The following is a 23,900-nucleotide window of genomic DNA, read 5'->3' as shown; positions in this document are numbered from 1 at the left end:
TTTCCTCTCCACTGTCGCTACAAGCATGCTTAGTGTGAGGGATTGCTGAAGAGTCAATGAGTCGATGCAATCAGCTTGTTTTTTTTTTTAGATAAAAAACTTTTAATGAATCTGACTGGATGATCTGGTTGAATTGTCTCTGTAAATGGCCTTGAGATGATATGATGTGAATTGCTGCCATAGACATAAAACAAATTGAATGGTTTGGTGTGACATTGCAATAACAGCTGATGACTGTTGCTGTCTCTGATGAGCCTGAACCTTCACCATTTGTTCTTCCTATTTGTTCTCTTTAAATGAGATCTAGTGAGTTTTATTACTAGTTAAGTTCTGATTTCACACAGAGCTCCTGGCATCAGATCATCTTCCTTGATTCTATCCATTGTAGGAATTTACTTTCCTTTTCTTTGCCTGAAGTCTGCACTGAACATGGAATAGCATTCCATGTTTTCTCCATTCTTTGTTTTACTGATTTAAATCCATTTTTTAAAGAGGAGGACTTCTCTCTATCTCCATCTATTCTTTATGTCTCTCAGGTATCAAACATTTTTAAATATAATTTAAAGTTTTAAACATTAAGGCAATAAATCCAGTTATATATCTAAAAGATATTTGCCAGAGATTGCAAACATCCAGGTTGGATTAAACCAGGCCTTATTTGTAATAGTCCTCCTGTGAATGCTAATTACTTCTAATGGTTGTGAAAAGTTCCCCATTTCATGAAGTGGATATGAAAAGGTAAGGGTGTTTAAGAGTAAGCAAAAAACATCCTATTAGAAAAGAGTCCTAGTGACTTACTTGTAAAGCACCAACAACACAGAGTTTAATCTAATTTGAAAAAGAGCTGAGTACAAAAATTTGTAGTACAGATCTCTGAATGTCTGCCAGCCAATCACCACCATCCCAGCATTAAAGCGTGGTGGAGAAAGAACTATGTTATTAGTTTGCAACTCACAAAATATATATCATTTAGGTAAATGAATATAAAAGAACAGTATAATGATATATTAAAACAACTTTTAGATTAACCACAATGTTAACAGTTCTGCCTAAATGGGCTCCCAAAGAGGAAAATGGCTAAAAGTGGCCATCAGCTATGGAGTAGCTTAGGAACACTAAATGCTCTGGTGTCCATCATGCACCCTGAGCTCTTTCTAACAGACATGGAAAACTGACAGGGTGTGTGACTGAAGCAACCAATAAAGCTGACTCAGTTCCCTGTTTCAGTCAGGAGAATTGAGCCCAAATCCTAAAAATCTATAGTGGGAAGCTTGTGGTTGTCTAAATATTTTACCCAAGTCATAATGTTTAAAAGGCAACTCTAAGAAATACTAAAAATATCTATTAACACCATTAAAAATAAGAACAGGTAAAGTAGATTACTTTTTCTTTATATAATTCAAGTTTTTGGAAAATAGAGCATAATTTGTATTCAAAAATTACCTCCAAAGGAAAACAATTGGTTTGACTTATTGCCAAAAAAGAGAAGAATATTTTTTTTGTTTTTTAATTAAAAATATTGAAGTATTTGTTTCCAGTTGTAGCGATGTATGCATGCATGTATGTATGTAAGTATGTATGTATGAATGTATGTATGTAAGTATGTATGTATGAATGTATGTATGTATGCATGTATGCATATATGTATGTATAAATGTATGTACCGGTATGCATGTAGGTAGTTTTCTTACCTGTGTATTGGCCCTCCTTGTCTTTCCGGCTCTTGGTTAGTGAGCAGTATGGACGACGTTCTTTCACTTCCATAATGATTCTGCTCGGTCCGCTGGCAAACATATAGGCATGCTGTTATACAACTGCAGAGAGAGAAAACAGAACAAAAAGACATTTTTAGAGTGAAGTCGTAGAGGCTCCATAATGGTATATATGTAATTTGCAACATGATCCATTTATTTGACAAAATAAAATGTATTGTAACCTAACCTCTCTATAACAGAGAGGTGCCACCATATGAGTATCATAGGGATTAATAGCAGGACATGGCCACTATTTGCTTTAATATTTAAAAAAAAACGAAAACTTTCTTTCTTAATAGGAATACATACTGCTAAGATGGAATAAATAGCAACATCATCATAACAAGGAAAAAAAGGTTTTTATAGCGACTTAGTTTTGATTAAAAAATCTTCATAATGTTTATCAAATTTTGTTTTGTGTCATTTTTCAACACAAAGCTCTATAGCTGGTCCCCTTGATGCCTGAATTTATATACATGTATATCTATATATAAAAAATTATCTTTGTAGTGGTACCAGTAGTAGTTGCCAAAGTAAACGTTTTAGTTAGATTTATTTCAAAAATAAATACAAATGTATGTATTGTCCAAATTTGTCAACACATAACTATCATTGATGACATACACCATTAGAGACCAGTTCTAACAGAAACAAGAGCTTGTCAAAGGTCCACACCAAATATGTAATAATTGCAATTGGGGGAATGCACGGGCCATCTTGGCTATGTGCGTAATACTAAGGGTTTTGCTGCATATTTGTAACAATGGGCATCAAAGGGTTAAGTTGAATTAATGAGCTCATGCTCGTCTCCTGGATGTTTATCGATGCTGCAGCAACTCATGGTCTTTTCTTAGTGTCTAAACAAAATGAGCAGGAAATGAGGAGTCGAACCAGGGAATGACTCTAGCTTAAAGCGTCTTTGTTACCTACAGTAGTGGAGTGCAGCTTAACATTAATATGTAAAATGCAGAAGCAATGATGTAGAAAAGATTTTTAGCTTCAGAGGATTTTTTACACTCCTGTTGTATTTGATAGAAGCACAGCTGGCTGATATAGCCCCATTTACACTTCCCCTTTGAAACCGAGATCGGTCCGAGCACGGTAACCGAGATAACCGTTGAGTAAATATGGAACATAACTGAACCGGACCGCACCAGACACAACCGTGTCTGTTAAACTGGTACTAGTTCATCAGTAGGGCTCGGCGCGGTTCAGTTATGGCTCAGTTCTCAGGTAAGATAGCCATAGATCATCAGTTATCTTGGTTACCGTACTCCGAACACTCGACACGGTTTCAAAAAGGTAGTGCAAGTGGGGCTAAAGAGTGCATGAGCAGACCATGTCATCTCCTTACAGTCAGCCTCTGTAATCATGAAATTTCAGACCTTAATAAAAATACTAGCTTCCCTACTGTGCCACACGTTGTTTCCTGTGTCTGTAAGCCCTGATTAGACTAGTTTGTCATATTCACTGTCAAGTAAATTAATCAAAGGATACCTTTTTCGTCTGACTCCCTGCAAACAGCAAAACTTCACAATGATAACCAAAGGTAAGTTCTTGAATGTTATGGCTGCCGCCATGTAGGTTTGCTTGTTTCCCTCTAGGGAACAGTAGTACCGTAGATCATCACTAGTAGGGAAGGAACGGTCGTAGGGACCTGAGCTCGGCACAGTTAACCGATTCAAACTCGGTCCGAACTTGGCATGGATCAGTTTTCAGAGGGTAATGTAAATAGGTTATATGATTCAAGCTGTTCTGGTAACACAGTAGTTTGCCGCAAAGGGAGCACAGCATGTTATATACTACAGAGTTGTAAAGCTTCTGCAGAATAGCTGTTTTCAATTTAATCAAATCTAATTAAATTCAAACATTTTTTTAATCCCAAAAGGAAATTAAAGCTTTTCGTAACTTAGAGTGTTTTTTTTTTAAGAATACATAAATAGAAGTCCAATTTTTTTGTTTTTTTGTTAGATTATAAGTAGAAATGAAGACAAAGAAATTGGAGGCAAGGTTTAGGAGTCTTTGCCAATTCCTTTAGCTCACAATAGAGCAGCATGTTAAAAAGGACTGCTGATGTTTTTTAGGTCCATCCTACTAAGAACCTTCCAGATCAGATGCAAATAAAAGACCCACCCATCTTTTCTCTGGGTTGTTGGAGTCTGTTGTTTTTTTGTATTTGGCCATTTGAATCAAGAGGAGTTTGCTTGTGTTACTTCTTTGGAATAAGTTCCAGGACCAAACTGTAGATCCTTGGAAACTAAAACCACCATCCTCCCGCTCTGTTCAGTGAAAGCCTCTTTCTTTTAGCAAAGATGCCTTCACTCCCCCCTCTTTCAAACCATCTGTTGAAACATCTTCAGAAAAACCGAGGGCAGGTCTGGTTGTCTCCATTTAAGGCTGTTGTGTGTTGCCATGACCCTGATAACTGAGAATTTGCAGTAGAAATGTTATTTTATTTACCAAGAGGAAGAGAAGTTGGGGTCTTTGGCACCGAACCATAACCCGGCAAGCTCTAATGTGTCTCTGAGGAACTATGCCTATATCCACAGGAGGCTGGATGAGGTATCGGCACAGAAAGGTCTGACTGTAAAGATGGAACCGCCTTAAGCCAGAGGAGCCATAAAAGCTGTTTTTTATTCACAGAAGGGAGAGAGGAGGCATTTGAACCAATGGCAGAGAAAAGAGTGTCAAATCCACCATAGAATGATGTTCTGGTGTGCAAACATTCCAGAACGTAGCTGGTAATCAGATCGGGTGTAAAGACAGAGGATCCATGGGGTGGGGGGGGCTTTAAACAGGTTTCTAATGAAGTTGCTTTTACAGCTGCCATGTCTGAACAGGACTTCAGTAGTCCTCAAAGATGATTTTACTGAAAATGTTAATAAAAAAGGATAATAAAATGACCTCAAATAAGAATAGATAATTTTTGTATCTTTTCCTTCCACTTTTAATAAGTAACACTATAATTTATTGCAGAGTATTCATACAGCTAAATTCCTTACAGGAGAACCAGGTCTTTGTCCCTGAGTCTTCATTCATTTCAGCAACAAGCAAAGTCAAAGAGAGAACTGCACCATGGGAAGCCGTTACATCAGATGCTGTTCTACACTAAATAGATCTCGCTTCATGACTGCGACCCTTTTCCCTGGATACAATAACAAGACCTTCACATGAAGTTTAGATGGTAAAGTAATGGATATTAATGTACAGATGATAGGACTACTGATAAAACAGCACGTTTGATTTTGAAACAGAAAAAGTTTCTTTTTCACAGATTCTGAGATCAAACCATGAAGGTGATATGTTTGTCATTGTGGTTGGACTTTAAATATATCTGGATGTTTGCTTTATATTTTCTAGGCAAGATGATGTTTGATCAGTTCTAAACTATTGTAAAGCTTCAGTAATGATGTGATTAATTTGGAATAATTTGTCTAATTAATGTTGAAGACTTAGAGACTAAAGACGGGATTGTCTTTGGGCCTGCATTAAAAGCAGGTTTATGATATGATAAGGTATATTTAAAACCCAGCCCTCTTTAGGATATATGTCTATATAGTTTTGTCTGCTGGGGTTCAGCCCTGTGGTTAAAGAGGTAGTTTGCTGTCATGCAGGTTATCTGAGGGTTTTTTCTGATCACTTGGCTCCATAAGTGTTGGAACAGGGATAGAAGTATAGGGAGCTTACATAAAGCTGATGTTAGCGGTGTTTCAGTAGCAGTCAGACAGCTTTGCAAAACACTCATCCTAATCTGAGACACTGATCCTTAAACCCTCTACCTTCTGGACCTGTATGTGCATAAGGTATTAAGATCTCTGGTTAATAATGCATGATAATCTCAGTAATCTTTAATTTGAATATCTTATCAATTTTTAAACAATAAACAATACTTTTGAAGCAGATTTTAGTTTGATTTCCCTACAACTTTAGAGATCTGTATATTTGCCCTTACTTCCTTATTAAATAGCTATTTTTTAATCTATGATGAGCTGATTTTTAAAATCTTAACCCTTATGAAGGATTCAGATTTTTTTTGTCTGAACTTTACCGGGCTGTTCCATAAAAGATAACTGTCAATAAAAACATATCAATAACATAAACGGAGTTATAAACGTGAATACATTTAGGGTTTGCATTTGTTCCTTGTTGTCAACTCAAAGATAAACGTTATGCCGGATGATTTATAGGTGAGAATGCAAGTTTAGAAGTTGAGTATGAACTTAAAAGTTAACTTTTACGTTGCTGTTATTCTATAAAATACGTTTTTAGATCATTTAAAGCGAGAACATTATACTTTTAAGTGTCACTATATGGCCCATTTATTGATTTAGAGCAGAAATTTAGCAAAAGTTCAGATGTTGAGTGGACTGCAGCGACCAGTGGACCTACGAGGCCACGTTAGGACGTTAGCCCGTCTGCAGCGGCCAGGGCTAACGTTAGCCCGTCTGCAGCGGCCAGGGCTAACGTTAGCCCGTCTGCAGCGGCCAGGGCTAACTGTCACTACTCGATCCGTCCCAGAAGAACAATCTGTTCTGCAAATGCACAAACAGATATAGATCCGGGTGTCCATAAATAAAGTAATAATGGTACTAAAACTACTTATTTCTATCCTTAACTCACCAAAGAATGCTAATACACAACTTTAAAAAATGTTTTATGACTTATGTGAGAATTCATCATGACATGCTCAGGGTAGTCCGGCAAAATATGATTAAACCATGTTTATCTGACCTTTAGCTGTTTCCTTCTTTAGATTACGCACTAAATAGCATAAGATTAAAACGAAACGAACACGTAAAACTAAAACATAAGCACCTAATTTTCTATAATAAGTTTGTTTTTTTTTTATCTCTGTCCTCTTTTTTCTAGTTAAACAGAGCTTTGCAAACAACTTTTAGATGCATTACCGCCATCCACTAGTAAGTAGTGCAATAGTTTCACCAGGGTTCACAGGTTTTTAAATATGTGATTTATACATTTTATTATTTCATAGTTGTTTTTTATTTGTGCCTTGTAATCATAACTTATAATGTTTTATTCTCAAAGATGAAACATCTGATGTTTCATTTGTATGAGTTAAGGACAAAGAGCTAATGCAAATCCTACATTTACTCACATTAACTGACCTAAATTTACAGTTTCAGACATCTTCATACATACAGTTTTATTGACAGTTATCCCAGTAAGAAGATGTCTGAGGTCTTTCGCCTGCAGACCAAAAGGCATTCCCAAAGCCTAATACTACAACCTGTCTGCAGTGTTACGTTTTGATGACGTTAGTTGTTGTTCTGATGTTCAGCGGACCCTAATCATGTATTTAGCACACCTCTACACTGATAATCAGAGAAACTGTATGTACTGCACTGTAGGAGGAGTAGGGGAGCATGTAGAGGAGGTGCTATACTAACTTCATAACAAGAAAAGAATTAAGACCTATTTGCTGTGCAAAGTGTGTGAGACCAAAGTTTTATGCTATTCATGTCTTAGCGGCTGATCTACACAGACCTGGATGATAATAGATTGTCATGCTGTGAGTAAGGGCCTAAATGGCAGGGGTCCACTGAACGGTTCAGAGAACCAAGAGAACATAGAGTGCTCTAGATAGGTATTCTGTCAGAATCTTTTAACGTTTCATCTCTTTGTTGCAGGAAAAATTCACTTTGATCATGCTCATAACAGCATCGTTTTTATAATGTTAACTAGCTTTTGGGCCACTGCACAGAATCACAATCGGCTTCATTTACATTCATGCAGGGTTGTTAATAAAATGATTTTTTAAGTGTGGATACAGACTTTGCCTCCAAAACAGCTGGTAATTCTAGAGATTACTGCATCAGCCTTTGTCTGCTGTCAAGATGAGTTCTGTTGCTAATTTAAAAGCCTGAGAAGTGGATTTCAATTTCACAACCTAATTAAAACCCATATTAGAGATGGGTGATGTAGCCAACAAAGTTAACTATTTTTTTCCCCATATGATGGCAATGCTTATTATATTGGTATTATGAAAAGAAAAGAAACAAGGCCTATTCAGCCAAACAATTGAGCTAATAAAACTAGCACTATATTCATACAGTTTACACTTTAAGGTGCAGGAGTTTGCTTTTACATTTTCTTCGGCGACAGACAGAGATACATATAAAATTACTGATTGATAGGGAAAAATGTCATTAGATTACTCAAATAATGAAAATCCTAAATGATCCACAGAAGGAATATTGCCCAGCTGCCTGGTTTGAGGGTGTTTTAGTTTGATAAGTCCAACTCAGAGTCGTCACCCTTTTCAATTCTCTGTATCACATATTATGGAGAACAGTAAGGCCAAACTCAGATGTTTTATACCCATATATTTCTATCTATAACAGACATTTAAAGGTAATTCTGAAACCTTTCATGACTATGACAGATTAGGATATTACATGTGTAATCTACTAAATTAAACTGAAACTATGAATAAACATTAAAAATAGATTTAAATCCAGACTTTGACTAGGCCGCCCAATGGTTCTGAGTCATTCAGATGCGCTGGTGCTCCTGTGCTCTGGATCACTATCATGCTGCATAACCCAAAGCTCTAATGCTACGTTCAGACCGGACGCAGCAAGAGCAGCAAAATTGCGTCTGCTGCTTCATTTTTGCTGCTTGTACCAGTGAGTTCTGACGCGCGGCTGAAGCAGCTTTGCTGCTCTGGCTGCAAGGTGCAAAGGTGGCTCTGACGCGCGTTGGGCGGAGCTTCACTATCCTTTCTCTGCCTTGCAGCTATTTTTGCTGTGATCAGTGGGAATAAAGTAGTTTTAATATGTTTTTAAGTGAGAAAATACACCTGAAAACTTCATCAGTGCAGTCAGTTCATCCAGATTACAATCCTGTCTCCCAATGTTATTTCTGTCGGAGCCGCTCAGACCCCCACATACCGACGGTGCGCCGACAGAACGAATCCCTTCATCAGCAGCCTCTGGACGGGTCGCCTCCTCGCGGTTTACCGCGGCGGCTGGTAGGTGTTTTTCATCTAAATAATCCGGTCTGCAGGCACCAGAATAATAAAAGCCAACATATTCTGCCGGCAGATGTATATATTTTAAGTTAATTATGCGTTAATAAACTGTTTAAGAGGAGTAATCAGAGCGGCCTGTGTCATCAGCGCTGTGTCTCTCTCCCAGCCAGCTCCCAGATCAGCTTCTCTGATTGTTTGACGCGGCGCGTTGAGCAGCAAAAATTCAATTTTTCCATCTCGAGCAGCAACACGTTTGCGGCGCGTCACGCGCGTCAGATGCCAAAACGCGCCCGACGCGCTGCTTCAGCTGCTCAGACGCGCTGCGCTTGCTGCTCAAAACGCGCCGCAGGACCTTTTGCTGCGCCTTGACGCGCGTCAACCATTGACTTTGCATGTAAACTCACTGCTTCTGTCGCGCCAGCTGCCCCCGGTGTGAACGCAGCATTAGTCGCGTGGAGATGTCTGGATGTTCTATTGGAGGGAATTATGGTGGAAAGTAATATTGATGAATCCATCAATTTATTATCCATAAGGAACAGGCTTTTAGCTAGCAATGCGTACGGTAGGACTGGGCGATAATTCAATAACGATATATATCGATCGATAGACATGTGGCGCAATAGAAAAAAAGAGGGTCAATAAAAGTTCGATAAAAAAGAAACGCAGTTTTCCTTCCTTCTCATTGTAGCCTAGCATGTAGGTTTATGCTAGTCGCTGCTTCCTCCCAACCAATCACAATCGCGGACCCAGGCATGCCGTCACCAAGCGCCGCCCTCTCAAACCACAACACAGAGCACATGAAGATGTCGCAGCAAGGAGAGGCAGAGGAAATTGTTCTAAAGAAGGGTTTTTGTAGTTCGCCAGTTTGGCAGTATTTCGGTCATGGCAAGTCGGACTAAAAACAAACCACAGTCATCTGTAAAATGTGTCGGGAACCAGTGAAAACGAAGTCTGATAACTAGGGCTGCAACTAACGATTATTTTAAAAATCGATGAATCGGCCGATTATTTTTTCGATTAATCGATGAATCGGACAAAAAATATTTTTATATTAACCTCTTTATTCCAAAATAAACATGTTATTCAGAACAAACAAGCACACAAGTACAGGTTGCTCATTAACTGTACTGGTGCAATATGAAAAATAAATGTTTGTGATAAAACTACGCAAACTTACATGAGAAATGTAGCTGTACATCGACAAAATATAGGCTACTTTGTTTCATAAAGTGCAAAAAAAGACATTTTTGTTTTTAAAGCCTCTAAGGGGTTCAAACAATAGGCCCCCCATTTCAACAAATGAGTTTTTTTTAGACTAGAAGAGTTCTGCCTTTTAAGACAGGAAAGTATAGCAGTTAAAGTTGCTACTTGAGAAAATACTGAACCATAGAGATAAAAATAGCCCTGTGATTCAAATTATAAATTGTATTTGGAATAAAAACGAGAGAACTAGGGGTGCTAAAAAACACATCCTCCAAAGACAGATATTTACATGGGAATGTGGCAGATAATTAATTGACATATTACTGATCTTGCTGGATTTTATTCTGCTTTACTTCCATAAATTGCAGGATCTTCTTTAGTTTATCTTTGCCAGAAGATTTAAACTTTAAAAGCCTTGCCCTCATAATTTGCAAGTTAATTTATTTATAAAGTAAATGTAAACGCTGCTTAAGCTAATTCAAATGAAATTAAAAGTAAAATAAGTAGCCAACCTTATCACTGTCTGTAACTTACTAACAAGGTAAGGAAAGCATCAGATGAGCTACCTGAGAAACTAACGTTACGTTTCCCCACTTTAAAACCAAACAAACATGGTGGTTCCGTGCCATGTTAATTTCTTTTGAAAAAAGTTGCATGTTATCACTTTTTTCGCTTTACAAAGCGCAGGCTATTTTAATTATTGTGATCAATTTGCGCGGTCAATCCCGGTGCATGCGCGCTTCATTTGCAGTCTGGACGCTGAGGCTCTGACTGCAGCGCTGAGAGGGACTCCTGCGGGAAAACGCGGTTGGGGTGGGGGAGGCGCCCCACGGCAGAGTAGGAACGATACATGCTTTCACTTAAGAGTCTCCAAAAGCCGCCAGTGACACCGAAAAAGTCGCCAGATTTGTCGCTAGTCGCCTTTTTGAAAAATAGTCGCTGGAGGGGTCTGAAAAGTCGCTGAGTTGGCAACACTGCACCTGCGGCGCTGACTCGCTCTGCCATATTTTTTTTTTCTTCCTCTTTCAGTCAAGAGGCAGTGATGACGGCACGGCGGATGACGCAATAATCGCGCGACACAACTAATCGATGATGAAATTCGTTGCCAACGCTTTTAAAAGTCGATTTTTATCGATTTTATCGATTCTTTGTTGCAGCCCTACTGATAACACAACCAACTTTTTTTTATCATCTCAGCCGCTCACACCCGCAGGAGTACGAGCTGTGTAGGCCCCGACGCGGCTCTCCTCCGAGGAATCTTCGGGAATTTCGGGAAAATATCTAGATATTTTCAGTTCTGGGCAGTTTCCCACGTAGTTCTAACAATTAAGATAAAAATGCTGAGGGGCCAGCAACTTCAAAGTAATAACTCAGGTTAAAGCAGGAAACGGGGGCGGCGGGGGCGGGGGCGGCGGTGGGGGGGCATTTATTTATTTGTTATATTTATTTTGGTCACTTTTCTGGTCACTTTAGTTTATTCTTTGTCAGTATTTAATAACATAACTCAGGTCTCTTCAGTTATTTTTCTTTAAAACAATTCTGTTATGGTTAAAAAAGTTGGTTAAATAAAGATTTAATTTGAAGTTTGTGTTTTTTATTAAAATTAAATCATTTAGCAATATTATAAAAAGTCCAGGCAGAGCTGCACATAAAATATGGTTTCAAATCTTTTCAATAATTATCGATATCGATCAATATGCATTTTTTTTTTATCGATAAGCTTTTTTTCTATATCGCCCAGCCCTAGCGTACGGTGTAAATTTTACAGCCTTTACTAAGAAAATGAGTAATTGTACGCTATGTTTTTTCCCCTAAAAACCTAATGAAAGCTCAGATGTTCAAAATTTTACAAGCAGCAGATGCTGGAGTTTGAAAAATTGAACTTTTGCTGCTGAAAAACGCTAACATTTAGCCACCACCAACAGTAGGCGAAAAAAAAAAAAAAAAGGATAGGAAATCTGTAATGGGTTGAACCATATACACAACAGTGAATCTAGCACAACTGATTTCTCATGCTGTGAAATACAAACCAAAATTTACAACAAGTGATGCTGCAGTTCATATCTCTACATCATCTGTTAACCAGCAGAAAACACAGCTTATTTAGCTCCTTACACTCTGGCCCTGCTCTACTCAGATTCTAAATAACAAGGACTGAACGCTCAACCAAACAAGACATTGCATGTGCAATTTATGTGCTTTTTCAACAAGATTTTGAATGAGGATTGTTTTTTTGTGTGTTTGTGTTTTTGAAGAATGGAAAGTTTGGAAATGCATGGCAGCCATCAAAGTATCATTAGGTGCTACAAAAATTATGTAAAAACATTTAAATACAAGAAAACAATAAAACCTTAAAAAAATGAAACAGCTTCTGTTCTGCTGATTTTAATCATGCAATTCAACCTGGTTTGTAGATCATCTTTGCTCTAGCTATTACGTTTGTAGTAACTTTTATACAAAGAAACCTTTTCGTATATCAGTCCCTCTTGGTCTTTGTATGCTAGCAGCTTGTTTGCTCTACAATCAGATTACCTCTCTGTATGACGTGTGTTTCTTCTAATATTGCTGAGACATTTAAAGTTGAACTGACCTAGCAGCTCTGACTGGCTTAATGACCTTTTGCCTGAAGTCATGCATGTCTGAGCTTCTATGTTGCTTTCATTGTGCTCATTCTGCTCATTGCTCTGACAGCAGCTGGAACACTGCAAACAGGCTCCTATTAGAAATGAGAACCTTAACGGCTGATAGAGGGAGATAGAGGCAGCTCATACCAAGCTATGACAGGGATTTATGTTCATATGTTCCACGCAGTACACTCTTAAATCTACCCAATTTAGAGATAGCAATATTAAACATTTGCATAAAGTTCAGGAGACAACCTAAAGACAGATGTTGAATCTTTCTGTGTGCAAATTAGACGTACTTAAAAACGTGCATTAAAGTGTTTGTTTTGGTATAAGTGCCTTAGACGGCAGTAATGAGTACCTCAGTCTGTTTTTTAATGAACGACCATTTAAAAGGATTGTATGTTTCATGAAATCCCATTAAACACAAACAAGACCTTGAGCTTTGACCAGGATATTAAGAAGAGAAAGACTTCAGACCATTAATTGAATCCATTGTATTGTAGTGGTTTTCTTTGATAATAGGTTGATGTTGATTTGCTCTCGCTATCTCATTGACACACCTCAGTTTCTAATCGACCATGAAATGAAAAGGTAAGATTGGCTCATGAAAGAGATGGTGTGACACAGAGGCGCTAACAAAGACAGCAGCAGCATGAGCCTGCAGGTGCAAACAGAACAGGGCCACAAGGTGAGCCTCTGCTCTTCATCTCTAAATAGATGCTCAAGAGTAACTAATACATTACGCAGCAGAACCAGAAGCAGCTGGGACCACCCTGATCAATGGATACAGCTCCATTGGTACCTGATGTGCTGCATGCATTTGGATAGTCCAAGAGAAAGATAATATCAGGCACAGTGGAACTGCCTCACATACACATTGTTCAGGTAAATACCATATAATTCTGCTCAACTAACTGATTGGTGCAGCTAACAGCAATGCAACCCTCTACTGTATCTACATGCCCACCCAAAAGGTCCTACAAAGTCAATGACTGAATGTTATCAGCCGGGTTTCCTTAGATCCACAGCTTTGAACTAATCTGTTTGGATAATCTGATTGAACAGTCTCTGTAAAGTGTCTTGAGATGACATCTCAAGTGGCTCAGTTCAGCTTCTCTTCAAAACATAGCAGCATGTTGGCACAGCTGTTACTGTAGTACCATTGCCTTGCAGCTGTAAGGTCCAAATCCCGAGCGGGGCTAATTCTGCATGTGTTATAGATCTACAATAGCAGTCATTCAAAATGGACTTTCCCAGTCAAAAGCCAGTTCAATTGCAGCAATTCCATCCATCTTCCAGCCACTGGCCTTAACCTGGGCGTGCATATTTTTTACTTAGATTCCACCCTTTCCCTGAATTACAGGGTCTGACCAGGAGATAATGCTTCTCTTTAGATCTTAATGTCCACAAATCATGACAAAAAGAACATTTTAGATGTTTAAAAAGGAATTGTAGAAGACCAGCCAAGGAAAGCTAGGAAATTCTGAATGGCTACTACTCAAGATTACGTGGCTTTCTTCCATTGCTCATAAACATGGATTTTTTTTTTTTTTTTTGTAGGGAGGCCCCAAAAATTTGGCCAACTAAAATCTTCAACTGAAAATGACAGAGAAGTGCACTTTTTGTTTTTAAAAGACCTTGTGACCCTGATAACAACATGGTAAAAACTTGTGATGACACGACAAACAGCACAGCACGGGGGGAAAGGATCACAAGCAAGCAGCACAGCCAGCCTGGAGAGGCGTTGTCGAGTGTGCCAAGAAAAGAGTGAAGCAGGAGAGCAAAGGTTGCATAGCAGAGTTGAGCGTGCAGCAGAGGGAGTTTAAAGGTTGCACATTGGCCTCAATACGCAGCCAGGTCAGTGGCACAAAAACTATGCCATAGAAATTAAATCGAGCGGGCCTTTGGAACGGAAACATGTTCTGTTTGTTAACTTGTTATCTCTGGTATTACCACTACTGTCATGGTGAGCATGGTGTATGCCTGACGTAGCCTACGAAAATCGTGTAAAAACGCTGGCATATGTTGGATAAGTCATGGGTACGTTTTGTATAAGTTATGAGCACACTGAAACAAGCTAAAACACGCTGCACTCGTTATGAATACTCTATGTATACGACCAAAATAAAAAAAATACATACAAAATTCAACGTATGCCTGCGTTTTAGGAGATTCTGGGTCGGCAGGCATACCCTGGCTAAGTCTGCAGGGTGTGACATGGCCCTAAATCATCAAGCCTTTGGCTGACTTCTAAATAGGCAATGTGGCCTCATGGGGCAAAAGTGAATATGATTTAAGTTTAAAGTGTTTGGTCCATCATTACTGTTTTAAAGGAACAGCATTGAGAACCTTACACTGCAGATTTAATGCTTAGTGCCAACACCAGTGCTACATGACACCTCCTGTCATCCTGAACATGTGTAAACTGCTAGCTATGCAGGATGTTGCCCTGTCCACCTGGAGTTTGATGAATAGCCAGAGATCTCAGAGGCCTCTTTTCTCCACAGGTTTGTTTCCTGATAGAAGACTGTCGCCTTAAACTGCTCTGTAACCACATTGGTGGTACGCTTTGGGTTAGTGTCTACTTGAAAGACTCATTTGTCTCCATATCTCTGCCTCTTGGACAACATCTGACAAATGATCTTGAATGAAAATCTTTTTTTATTTCTACACCCACAGAACACAATACTGCCACACCATTACTCCATGGGTGTTCTTCCAATCTATGTCATTAAAGGCCTTGATACAAATTTATCTAAGCATAATTTTTCAAAACTGTTACATGCGCAGAGCATAGGGTGGTGTAGTATTTGTACTGATTTTACTGTAGAAAAAATAGCATGCAAATAAATTTTTTTAAGTTTTGACAGGTCCAAAAATGAAACTATTAATTTATGCTATGATGCCAACGTCAACATGAGAGGTTAGCATTAATGAATCTGAGCACCACCTGGTAGACAGTAGGAAAGAGAGTGGGTGAACGGGAGTGCGCCTCTTAGTGGCCAGGATGAGTTACTGTGCACATGAAGCTATCCTGTTTAAGATTAAAGACTTCAGTTTTAACTCCATCTGTCAAGGAATGTCTCCAAAAATAAGTGAAAAATACATTTATATTTTAGATAGACATTTTGGGACCGCCCAAGATAAACAAAAATACTACAAGACATCAAAACTGGGGACTTTCATTAAGTTAAACAAATTAAAGATTTTAAGTCTCAGGTGCGATTGTGCCAAAAAAATAAATACATTACAAAACAAGCTGAGTCTAGTTATTCCCAAGTGGATCTTTTAGTTTGTATGCTTTTTGAGTTTGATAATATTCACATTAAGAAATGTGATAATAAAGTACAAACATGGACAAGAGACAAACTTTATGAAAAATAAAATGCAAGAGATGTTACCTAAAGCCTGAAAATACTCAAGTAATTCAAATCAACATGCTCCTGCAATTAATAACAATGACCACTAATACTCTCTGATCAGCATGCTGTGGGAACACTGGCGCTGGGTCGACCTGCTAAATTACATGTTACCAGTCACTTCTGATCTAACAAGCAGAAACAACTCTGTTTATATTAAATAAACAGGGAGCAGCTCTGGTGAGAGGGATTCAGGCAGATAATAGAGAGAAACAATAAAAACACTGACTATGCTCTGGCTTCCAGACATGTTGCTCTACATTGTTTACTTCCCTGACTTCTGTTGCACTGGTGACATCATCAACGCTAGTGATGGTGTCACCAGACACGCAACTGTGTGGGGACAGAGGCCACGCAGCTGCCAGCTTTTTCTGCCAGTGGGAAGGAAACCAGATGCAGATTTTTAGCAGGTCGACCCATGTTTGAAAAACAAAAGACGTTAACGAGCTATTTTCAGTGACTGGATGTTTGAAGGTAGGTTCTGTGTAGTTTTAGATAACTTTCCTAAATATCAATCCTGTTATCAGACTAAAGTTCAGAAAATAAACAAAGTTCTTTTAAGTATGTCCACATGATTGTTTATTTTGTGTTAAATTAAAATTTGTTAGATTAAAATTAAATATAACTGAGAAATTCCATTAACATAATTGTAGAACAGCAGCAATCAAAAATAAATAAAATAAAATGACTTAATGAAAAGCCTAAACATATACCCAAACCAGTGCGGTTCCTGGTCAAAGAGCAGAGGAGCAACAGGTTAAAAGGCTTATGAGCCAAACACACCTAAAGGCTGTCGCCAGATGACTACTAATCATTTAACATAGTCAGGATTCCTGGTGTGATCTGACAGCTTTCATAGCCTCAGAGGTCTGCATCTGGGAGCAGGTAGGAACGCCGCTCCAAGAGCTCACCCTTAAAACAGCCCTGGGGACTATTGATGCACACTTATGAAGTGGCCATGGTATCTGTATAAGGAGCCTCTGGGCATAATTTGCAGCCTATGCTTTATTGGAATCACCTGCAAACACACAAACACATTGACATACACCAGCAGACTGAGATACACCATCAGTCTGAGAGCGAAGAGCATGAGATGAGTGAGAGAACCCAGGAAAAGGTTGAGCAGATGAAATCTACAGCCTGCACAAGGAATGGGCAGCTTTCTTTATCCTTGGTTTTAAACTTGGAGAGTTTTCCAGCAATGCAGCACTTTGGTTCCTCTGGATTCCAGAGAAAGCATTACTGTAACACACATTTCCTTCAGCTGACTGGTGCATAAAGTACTGCAGTACACCTCCTGCTGTCAGCTCGCTAAAAGACGGCTGACTGGCTAAAAGAAGATAAATTTAGACATTTGATAACGTTTCTGTGATAAAGACCTACCTGAAGAACAGCCAGCCAAACACTTCGTTGTGCTTATTTAACTTGAAAGACAAGAAATGCACTCAAGAAAATAATCTGCTGCAGTCACGAATACCTGATCATTCTCATCCATGTTGGATATGTATGTACTATACAGCTCTGCCTCCTGTATAAAGTATGTAGTGCTTTTTCTTTAATGTCAGGCATACAAACCAAGGGAGACTTTGGGCTCAGACTGCTGAAATTTGATTTTACTGGAAGAGAACCAGTCAGCCACCTGAGGAATAGTATGTTGTTGAAATTGTTTTGAAATAAAAATCTGGGAACACTTCAGATATTATGACCTTTATAAGCTAGCAAGAGCTAAATAAGAATAACATTAGAAACCTGCCCTGTGTCGTATAGGAAACCATAATACTTGGATAATAAAGATCACATGTGGAGCCATTACTCGTTCTGGCTGGATGGAAATGGAGTTCTGCTTGACGGGACATTCAGATGCATTTCCAGGATTCCTGATGAAGTCTAATCAAATCAAACAGTGGAGAAGGTACGCTAATGTCCAGAGGTATTGGACCCCTCACAGTTAGCCTTTGTTTCAGGTAATATAAATAAAAATTACATCACACTAGATCACGGCCAAGTAAAAAGTGGGATCATTTATTAGGAAAAAAAAGGCAATTCCAAACCAACCTGGCCCTATGCAGGTAGACCCAACAGCTGGTTCTGCCAGGAACAAAGATGATGAGCCAGTCTCTCCTTTGCAGGAGAGTTTCTGGTCGTCTTTGGATCATTGTCTAAAGCGCATGGCATGAGGGATTATGCGTAAGGTCACCAAGAGAAGACCTTTAGGATTTTATGATTAAGAGAAGAATTTTTTATGCCAATGCCATTATTTAAATCTATTTTCCTCATGGTGAATCAATCTCTCAATTTCTATGGAGCATGTTACACCTTGAGTGGGTTCTTCTGTGGACCCAAGGATGAGCTGTTTACATCCCCGTGAAACCATTTGGATGGGTGGCCATGCCTGGAGGATTTACACCACATAGCAAGGTCCGGCCCAGTTTTGGCTCACTCAATGTCCTTACATGTGACCCGCATGCCACAAAAATGAGAACCCCTTGGTGGCCCAGATCTGATTTGTCAAAGATGGCCCACACACGGCCAGTTGTTGACCTGTGGCCTGATTCCCACCTTACTAAGGACATGTCATCATTTACCATAACCAGAATCTGATGAGTTTCCGCCAACTCAAACCAACACACTAGTTTCTATCAAGGCAAACCAGCTGATTGCATCGAGTCTTTGACTTGTAGGACACACTCCTCCTGGATAAGTGTGTGATGACAACGTTTGCTTGCATTTTGTAATTGAGTCTTCAGCAATCTATCACACAAATCATGTATGCAGCAACTCCACTGTTGTATGCAGCAACAGTGGAGAGGAAAAACTCCCTTTTAGCAGAAGATATTAACCCTCTAAAGAAGATCTACTTTGCCTCTGTAGAGATGATGCAGGAGTATAAATACCTGCTTCAAAAACTAAAGGACTAAAGCTTCCTTAGGAAATACAGTCTGCTCAGTCTGTTATTGTAGAAATGAAGGCTGAAATAAATATACTTGCTCGGCACATATATTTATTGAAAATGATATGGACTAGTCTGTCTCTCCTATTAATTTAGATCAGCTGTTTTAAGGAGCATAGTACAAGTCTCAGAGTTTATCACAAGCTTTATCAGAGCTTAGAGACCAGCTGCAAAGATTTAGTTTGAACATGGGGGACATGGGTTCAAACCGTGGCTGCTGCTGAGTCAAAAATTGAGAAAACAGCTGAAACGACGATATTACAAACAAGTGTTAGGAATCCAGTTTGTGTGGGTTGTGTTTTTGTGTGCTTTCCTCTCCACCATCAGGTGGCACCTGGTTCTCGTTGGCCCTTTCACACACCTGCAGATGGTTTCCTCATTACCGGAGGTTTCTTAAGCTGCTGACTGCCACTACCTCGACGCCAGAGTGTTTGTCAGTTTTGGGTACTCTAGCCAAGCTGAGTTTTGCTGAGTCAAACTGAGGTTTTTTCAACCTGAGTCTTAACTATGTTTTTTGTCTTTGCCTCTCGGCAGGAAGTCATCCTGCAAACTGGATGTTTTGGACCTTCTCCACCTGGAAGGATCGTCTTGAGCTTCAAACTGAGTTGGGGATTCAAACTGGAGGTTTGGATCAAGAGCCGTTCAAGTACCAAGGGAAATCTAAGTGGCAGTCAGCTCCTCCATTCCTCAAGGAAACTCCTCAACCGGGGTAAACCCTGTCCGCCCTCCAACGAGCAAACCAAATTCTGAATCAACCCACACCGACTGGATTCTGAGAAAGACACCTTTTCTGGAAATGTGAGTCCTGCTGCCTTCACTCCCTTTTGCAAATCGAAGCTCAAATTTCCCACTGAGCCTGAACTGACCACAGGATCTTCCCCTTCACTTTTCAGTCCCAGTTCGCCAGAGTTCAGAGCAGCACTGGACCCATCTCTACCAGTTCTCAATAAACCTGTTAAATCTTTCTCTGGTCTCTCTGATTGGTTTTCTGCATGTGGGTCAGTTCTTTGAATAAAATCATGACACCAAGCAGTCTGGACGAAAACCAACATATTCTCCAAGAGCAAATAAAAATTAAGTTCAAGGACCAAACTGTGTTCCAATCTTTCCATCAACATCATGCACCGTTGGCTCCTCACTACATTTAAACACATACATTTTCTGCTGAATGGAAACGTGCGGCACCATTCTAAAATAACTGAACTACAACCAAATCAGGGAACTTCAGCTTTCAGCAGTAACGATGTGGCTATTTCCGAGAGGTAGGATGTTGCCCTATGATTGCCTGGTGTTGCATAAAGTCTGTAGCTTACCTCAGATTTTAGGTCCATCTGTCCAAATCAATCTTCTAGATTTATTTTCCAAACCGCTATTTGAATTAAACATTTGTTTTGTCCAGGTTTTTTCCAGTTATCGTTTCTCCTTTAGCTGAGATGGAGTCCATCACCTTCTTTTAGACCCTTCTGACTTCTGATTATCCAAATTTCTTCCTCTTCAGTGCTAGCTGATTACTCTGGATGACCTCTGAAGTCGAAATCTGGAGGGATAATCTCTCTATCTCTGCCTTTCCTACCTTTCCCTTTCTCCCCTGTAATCCTCTTCACTAAGATTGGCAATGAGAGGGGGATGAGAAAAAGACAGATGTTTGGCACTCAAGAGAAAATAAAACAGTCTATCAGATATCTGAAGAGGAAAGATGGGGGGAATAAGCAGAGATGTGAGTCATTAAAGCTCTGACGTTTCATGATCTTCATCTGCTCAGCATGACAACAACAACTGGCACAGTGCAATCCAAACGGCCCACACAAGAGAGACTTTGGGAACCAAAAGAAACTGACCCTCCTTCATGGGGAAAACTTTGCTTTACAACAAGAACTCAAAGCTATTTTATCTACAGTGTTGGATGTGCTATGGAAACAGACACGAGTCCATCTAGTCACCTGGATCAGCACAATTTGCTCCAACATTTAAGATGCTGTTTGAGCTCAGACCAAAGCAGCTGCAGAAAGCAGATAAAGATTTTTTATTTATTTATCCATGAGTTCATTTTACAGAGAATGGCAGGTCCTTACTTTATAATTTTGGATGGGATTGGATTTAAAAATAAAAACAAAGGATATCAAAAAAATGTGCTGCACTTATATTCTGCATTTGAAAAAGCCACAACATTGTTTCATATTCAGTTTAGATCATTTTATTCAATTAGAGAAAAATTATCTGGTGCTCCTCTCTACAAAACCATACTGTATGACCTATATATATATTTAGCTGTTTTTGTTGTATTTATGAGAAATATTCTTTTTATAAACAGTATAGTTAATTAAATGAATTAGCAAAATACTCAGGTAGGAATTGGGTTTTTATGGGTGTTTTCGAGGAGAAGATTTTCTCCCAAACATCTCAGCTGCAGTCTGAGGAGGCTGCTGGTCTGAGTGTCTAAAACATAAACAGATATGAGGCGAGCAGTGAAGTGAGGAGCGACTGGAGCAGCGAAGGTCTTTTATAGGCGGGGGAGAAAAGGGTAGGTCAGTCCTTGTTAACAAAGAGTTCATTGATTCCATGTTCCTAACCTCTCAGAGCTTCATTTCCCTCCTTTCTCCTCATACCCGCCCCTCCTTCCACGCTGTCCCCTCCGTTAGACCCCTTCAACAAACTTTAGGGATTCATATTTGGAACGGATTACAGCATCTCTTTGTAGAGATAAAGATCTGTTTTTGATTTGCTTTGTTTTCTTGTTTGCACATTCCCACCACCTCTAGGTTACACTATTCAGCCTCTCCTGCACAAAGGATCCATTATCCTCTGCTTTTATACACCCGACTGTCTTTGGACTGGGCTCCATCTGAGTATTATTATATCTTTACATCCACAAAACAGATTTCAGGATCATGCAGCAATGATAAGAGTTAAGCTATGCTGTACAGAGATACAAGATATAAGTATTCTTTCTTTCTTTCTTTCTTTCTTTCTTTCTTTCTTTCTTTCTTTCTTTCTTTCTTTCTTTCTTTCTTTCTTTCTTTCTTTCGTTCGTTTCAACCATCAGATCATACAGCATCTGATTCTCTCCTCATCCCTGATATAAACACCTTATTCATGAATGGGATTATTGTTTCTCACAATGCTGAATGTTGGGAAGGAAGAAACAGATGCTGCACAGTGTAACCATCATCTGCCAGCAGTAACTGGAGTACAGCGAGCACAATGAACAAAATGGGCCGTAATTACCGTATTACCACAAGAAGAATCACTGAGAAACAGGAGATTGGAAATTAGACTACGAAACAGAGAAGATGAGGAGTGACAGACAACAAAGCCAACATGTGGCTGGGATGGTTTTTGCTCCTGGTTTCATGTGTTGCTTCTACACTTCCTCCTTCATGTGCAGAACCACTGCACTGCCTCATCAAACACAGGAAATGAATCAGAGGATTAATATACTTACAAGGAAGACAAAGGTAAGACAGTAGAAGGAAAATGAAACGTACTGTAGGTAGGTTTAGAATGAAGGCATGTGTCTCAGGTACAAAAATAGAACAAATCACTTCAAACAATCTGTCTGTCTGTCTGTCTTTCTACAGTAGCAGAATAAAAATAACAAGGCCTCCTCCCAATGGGACATGCCTGTAACACCTCCTGAGGGAGGCGACCAGGAGGCATCTGGAACAGATGCCCCGAACCACATCAGCTGGCTCCTTTCAATGTGGAGCAGCAGCGACTCTACTCTGACCTCTTCCTGGGTAACTGAGCTCCCCACTCAATCTCGAAGGGTGCGCCCTGCCACCCTGCGAAGGAAACTCATTTCGGTTGCTTGTATTCGTGATCTTTTCCTTTTGGTCATTACCCAGATCTCATGACCATAGGTGAGGGTGGGAACGTAGAACGATAAACGAATAAACGAAAAGGTGTCTTTCGAATGACTTCGTTTCGAGTAAATTATGGACGCTACCCACTCAGGACACTTGGAATACATTGGACGAGCAGTATCGAGGAATATTGACACGTTTTTTGTGGACTTTTATGGACCTTTCTGTCTCGGGCGCCATAGACCTCCATTATTTGAATGTCAGCAGACAGCAAGAAGCCTCCCAGATCTCCAGATGCATTTGAGATATCAAAAAAGTACTCCAGAGTGTTGTTCAGCATGGGGGTGAGTAGAAAATGAAGGCTAATCATGTTTTGGTTGTACTATTCCTTTAAGATACTGCCACCTGTGGTCAAAGTCTTTTCTGCTCATTGTTGAAGCTCACTCAGGTTATAGTTGGCAAGTTTTTTTGTAGGTGAAGATTCTCAGTCATCCAGGTCATATTCATTCCAAAAAAGGTAAGTTAAAAACAATCCACTAGATTTTGTTTCTAAGTTTGAAGACGTTTCGCTTCTCATCCAGGAAGCTTTTTCAATTCAAAATGTCAGAAAAGAGTTCCAGGCTTTATAGAGTAGCTGGGCTACCAAGTGTATACTCTCCCTCTGTCTTTGGACTGCTGATTAATATTGCTGTGCGGTCGATCTACGTTCCTACCCTCATTAATAGTCATGAGCTTTGGGTCATGACTGAAAGAACGAGATCCCAAGATTACAAGCGGCTGAGATGAGTTTTCTCCGTAGTGTTTCTGGGCTCCTCCTCTGGGGAGGACTCAGAGTAGAGCCGCTGCTCCTCCACCTTAAGAGGAGCTAGTTGAGGTGGCTCGAGCATCTGGTTAGGATGCCTCCTGGAGGTCTCCCTGATGAGGTGTTCCAGGCAGATCCTACTGGGTGGAGGCCCAGGGGGAGACCCAGGACACGCTGGAGGGACTATGTTTCTCGGCTGGCCTGGGAGCGCCTTGGGATTCCCCTGGAGTAGCTGGCCCAAGTGGCTGGACAGAGGGACGTCTGGGCCTCCCTACTGAAGCTGCTACCCCCGCGACCCGACCCCGGATAAGAGGAGGATGGATGGATGGATGGATGGATGGATGGATGGAT

At 39.8% G+C, this 23,900-nt stretch overlaps 1 protein-coding gene across 7 annotated transcripts in view; it reads right to left on the bottom strand.

Annotated features, from left to right (window-relative positions):
• LOC119777832 (teneurin-3-like) overlaps positions 1–23,900 on the bottom strand; it is a 488,332-nt gene that overhangs the window by 374,373 nt on the left and 90,059 nt on the right. For 6 of the 7 annotated variants that reach the window (XM_038276831.1, XM_038276836.1, XM_038276833.1 and 3 more), the window contains exon 2: positions 1,692–1,814. In XM_038276831.1, coding sequence (XP_038132759.1) covers positions 1,692–1,794 — 103 coding nt within the window. In that variant the 5' untranslated portion in view covers positions 1,795–1,814. Of the gene's footprint in view, positions 1–1,691; positions 1,815–23,900 lie in introns of those variants that run through there. The other variant, XM_038276832.1, reaches the window with a different exon arrangement.

This window comes from Cyprinodon tularosa, unplaced genomic scaffold (genome assembly GCF_016077235.1).
Source record: "Cyprinodon tularosa strain WSP-4 unplaced genomic scaffold, ASM1607723v1 ctg128, whole genome shotgun sequence".
NCBI lineage: Eukaryota > Metazoa > Chordata > Actinopteri > Cyprinodontiformes > Cyprinodontidae > Cyprinodon > Cyprinodon tularosa.
This window is presented reverse-complemented; position numbering and strand designations above follow the sequence as displayed.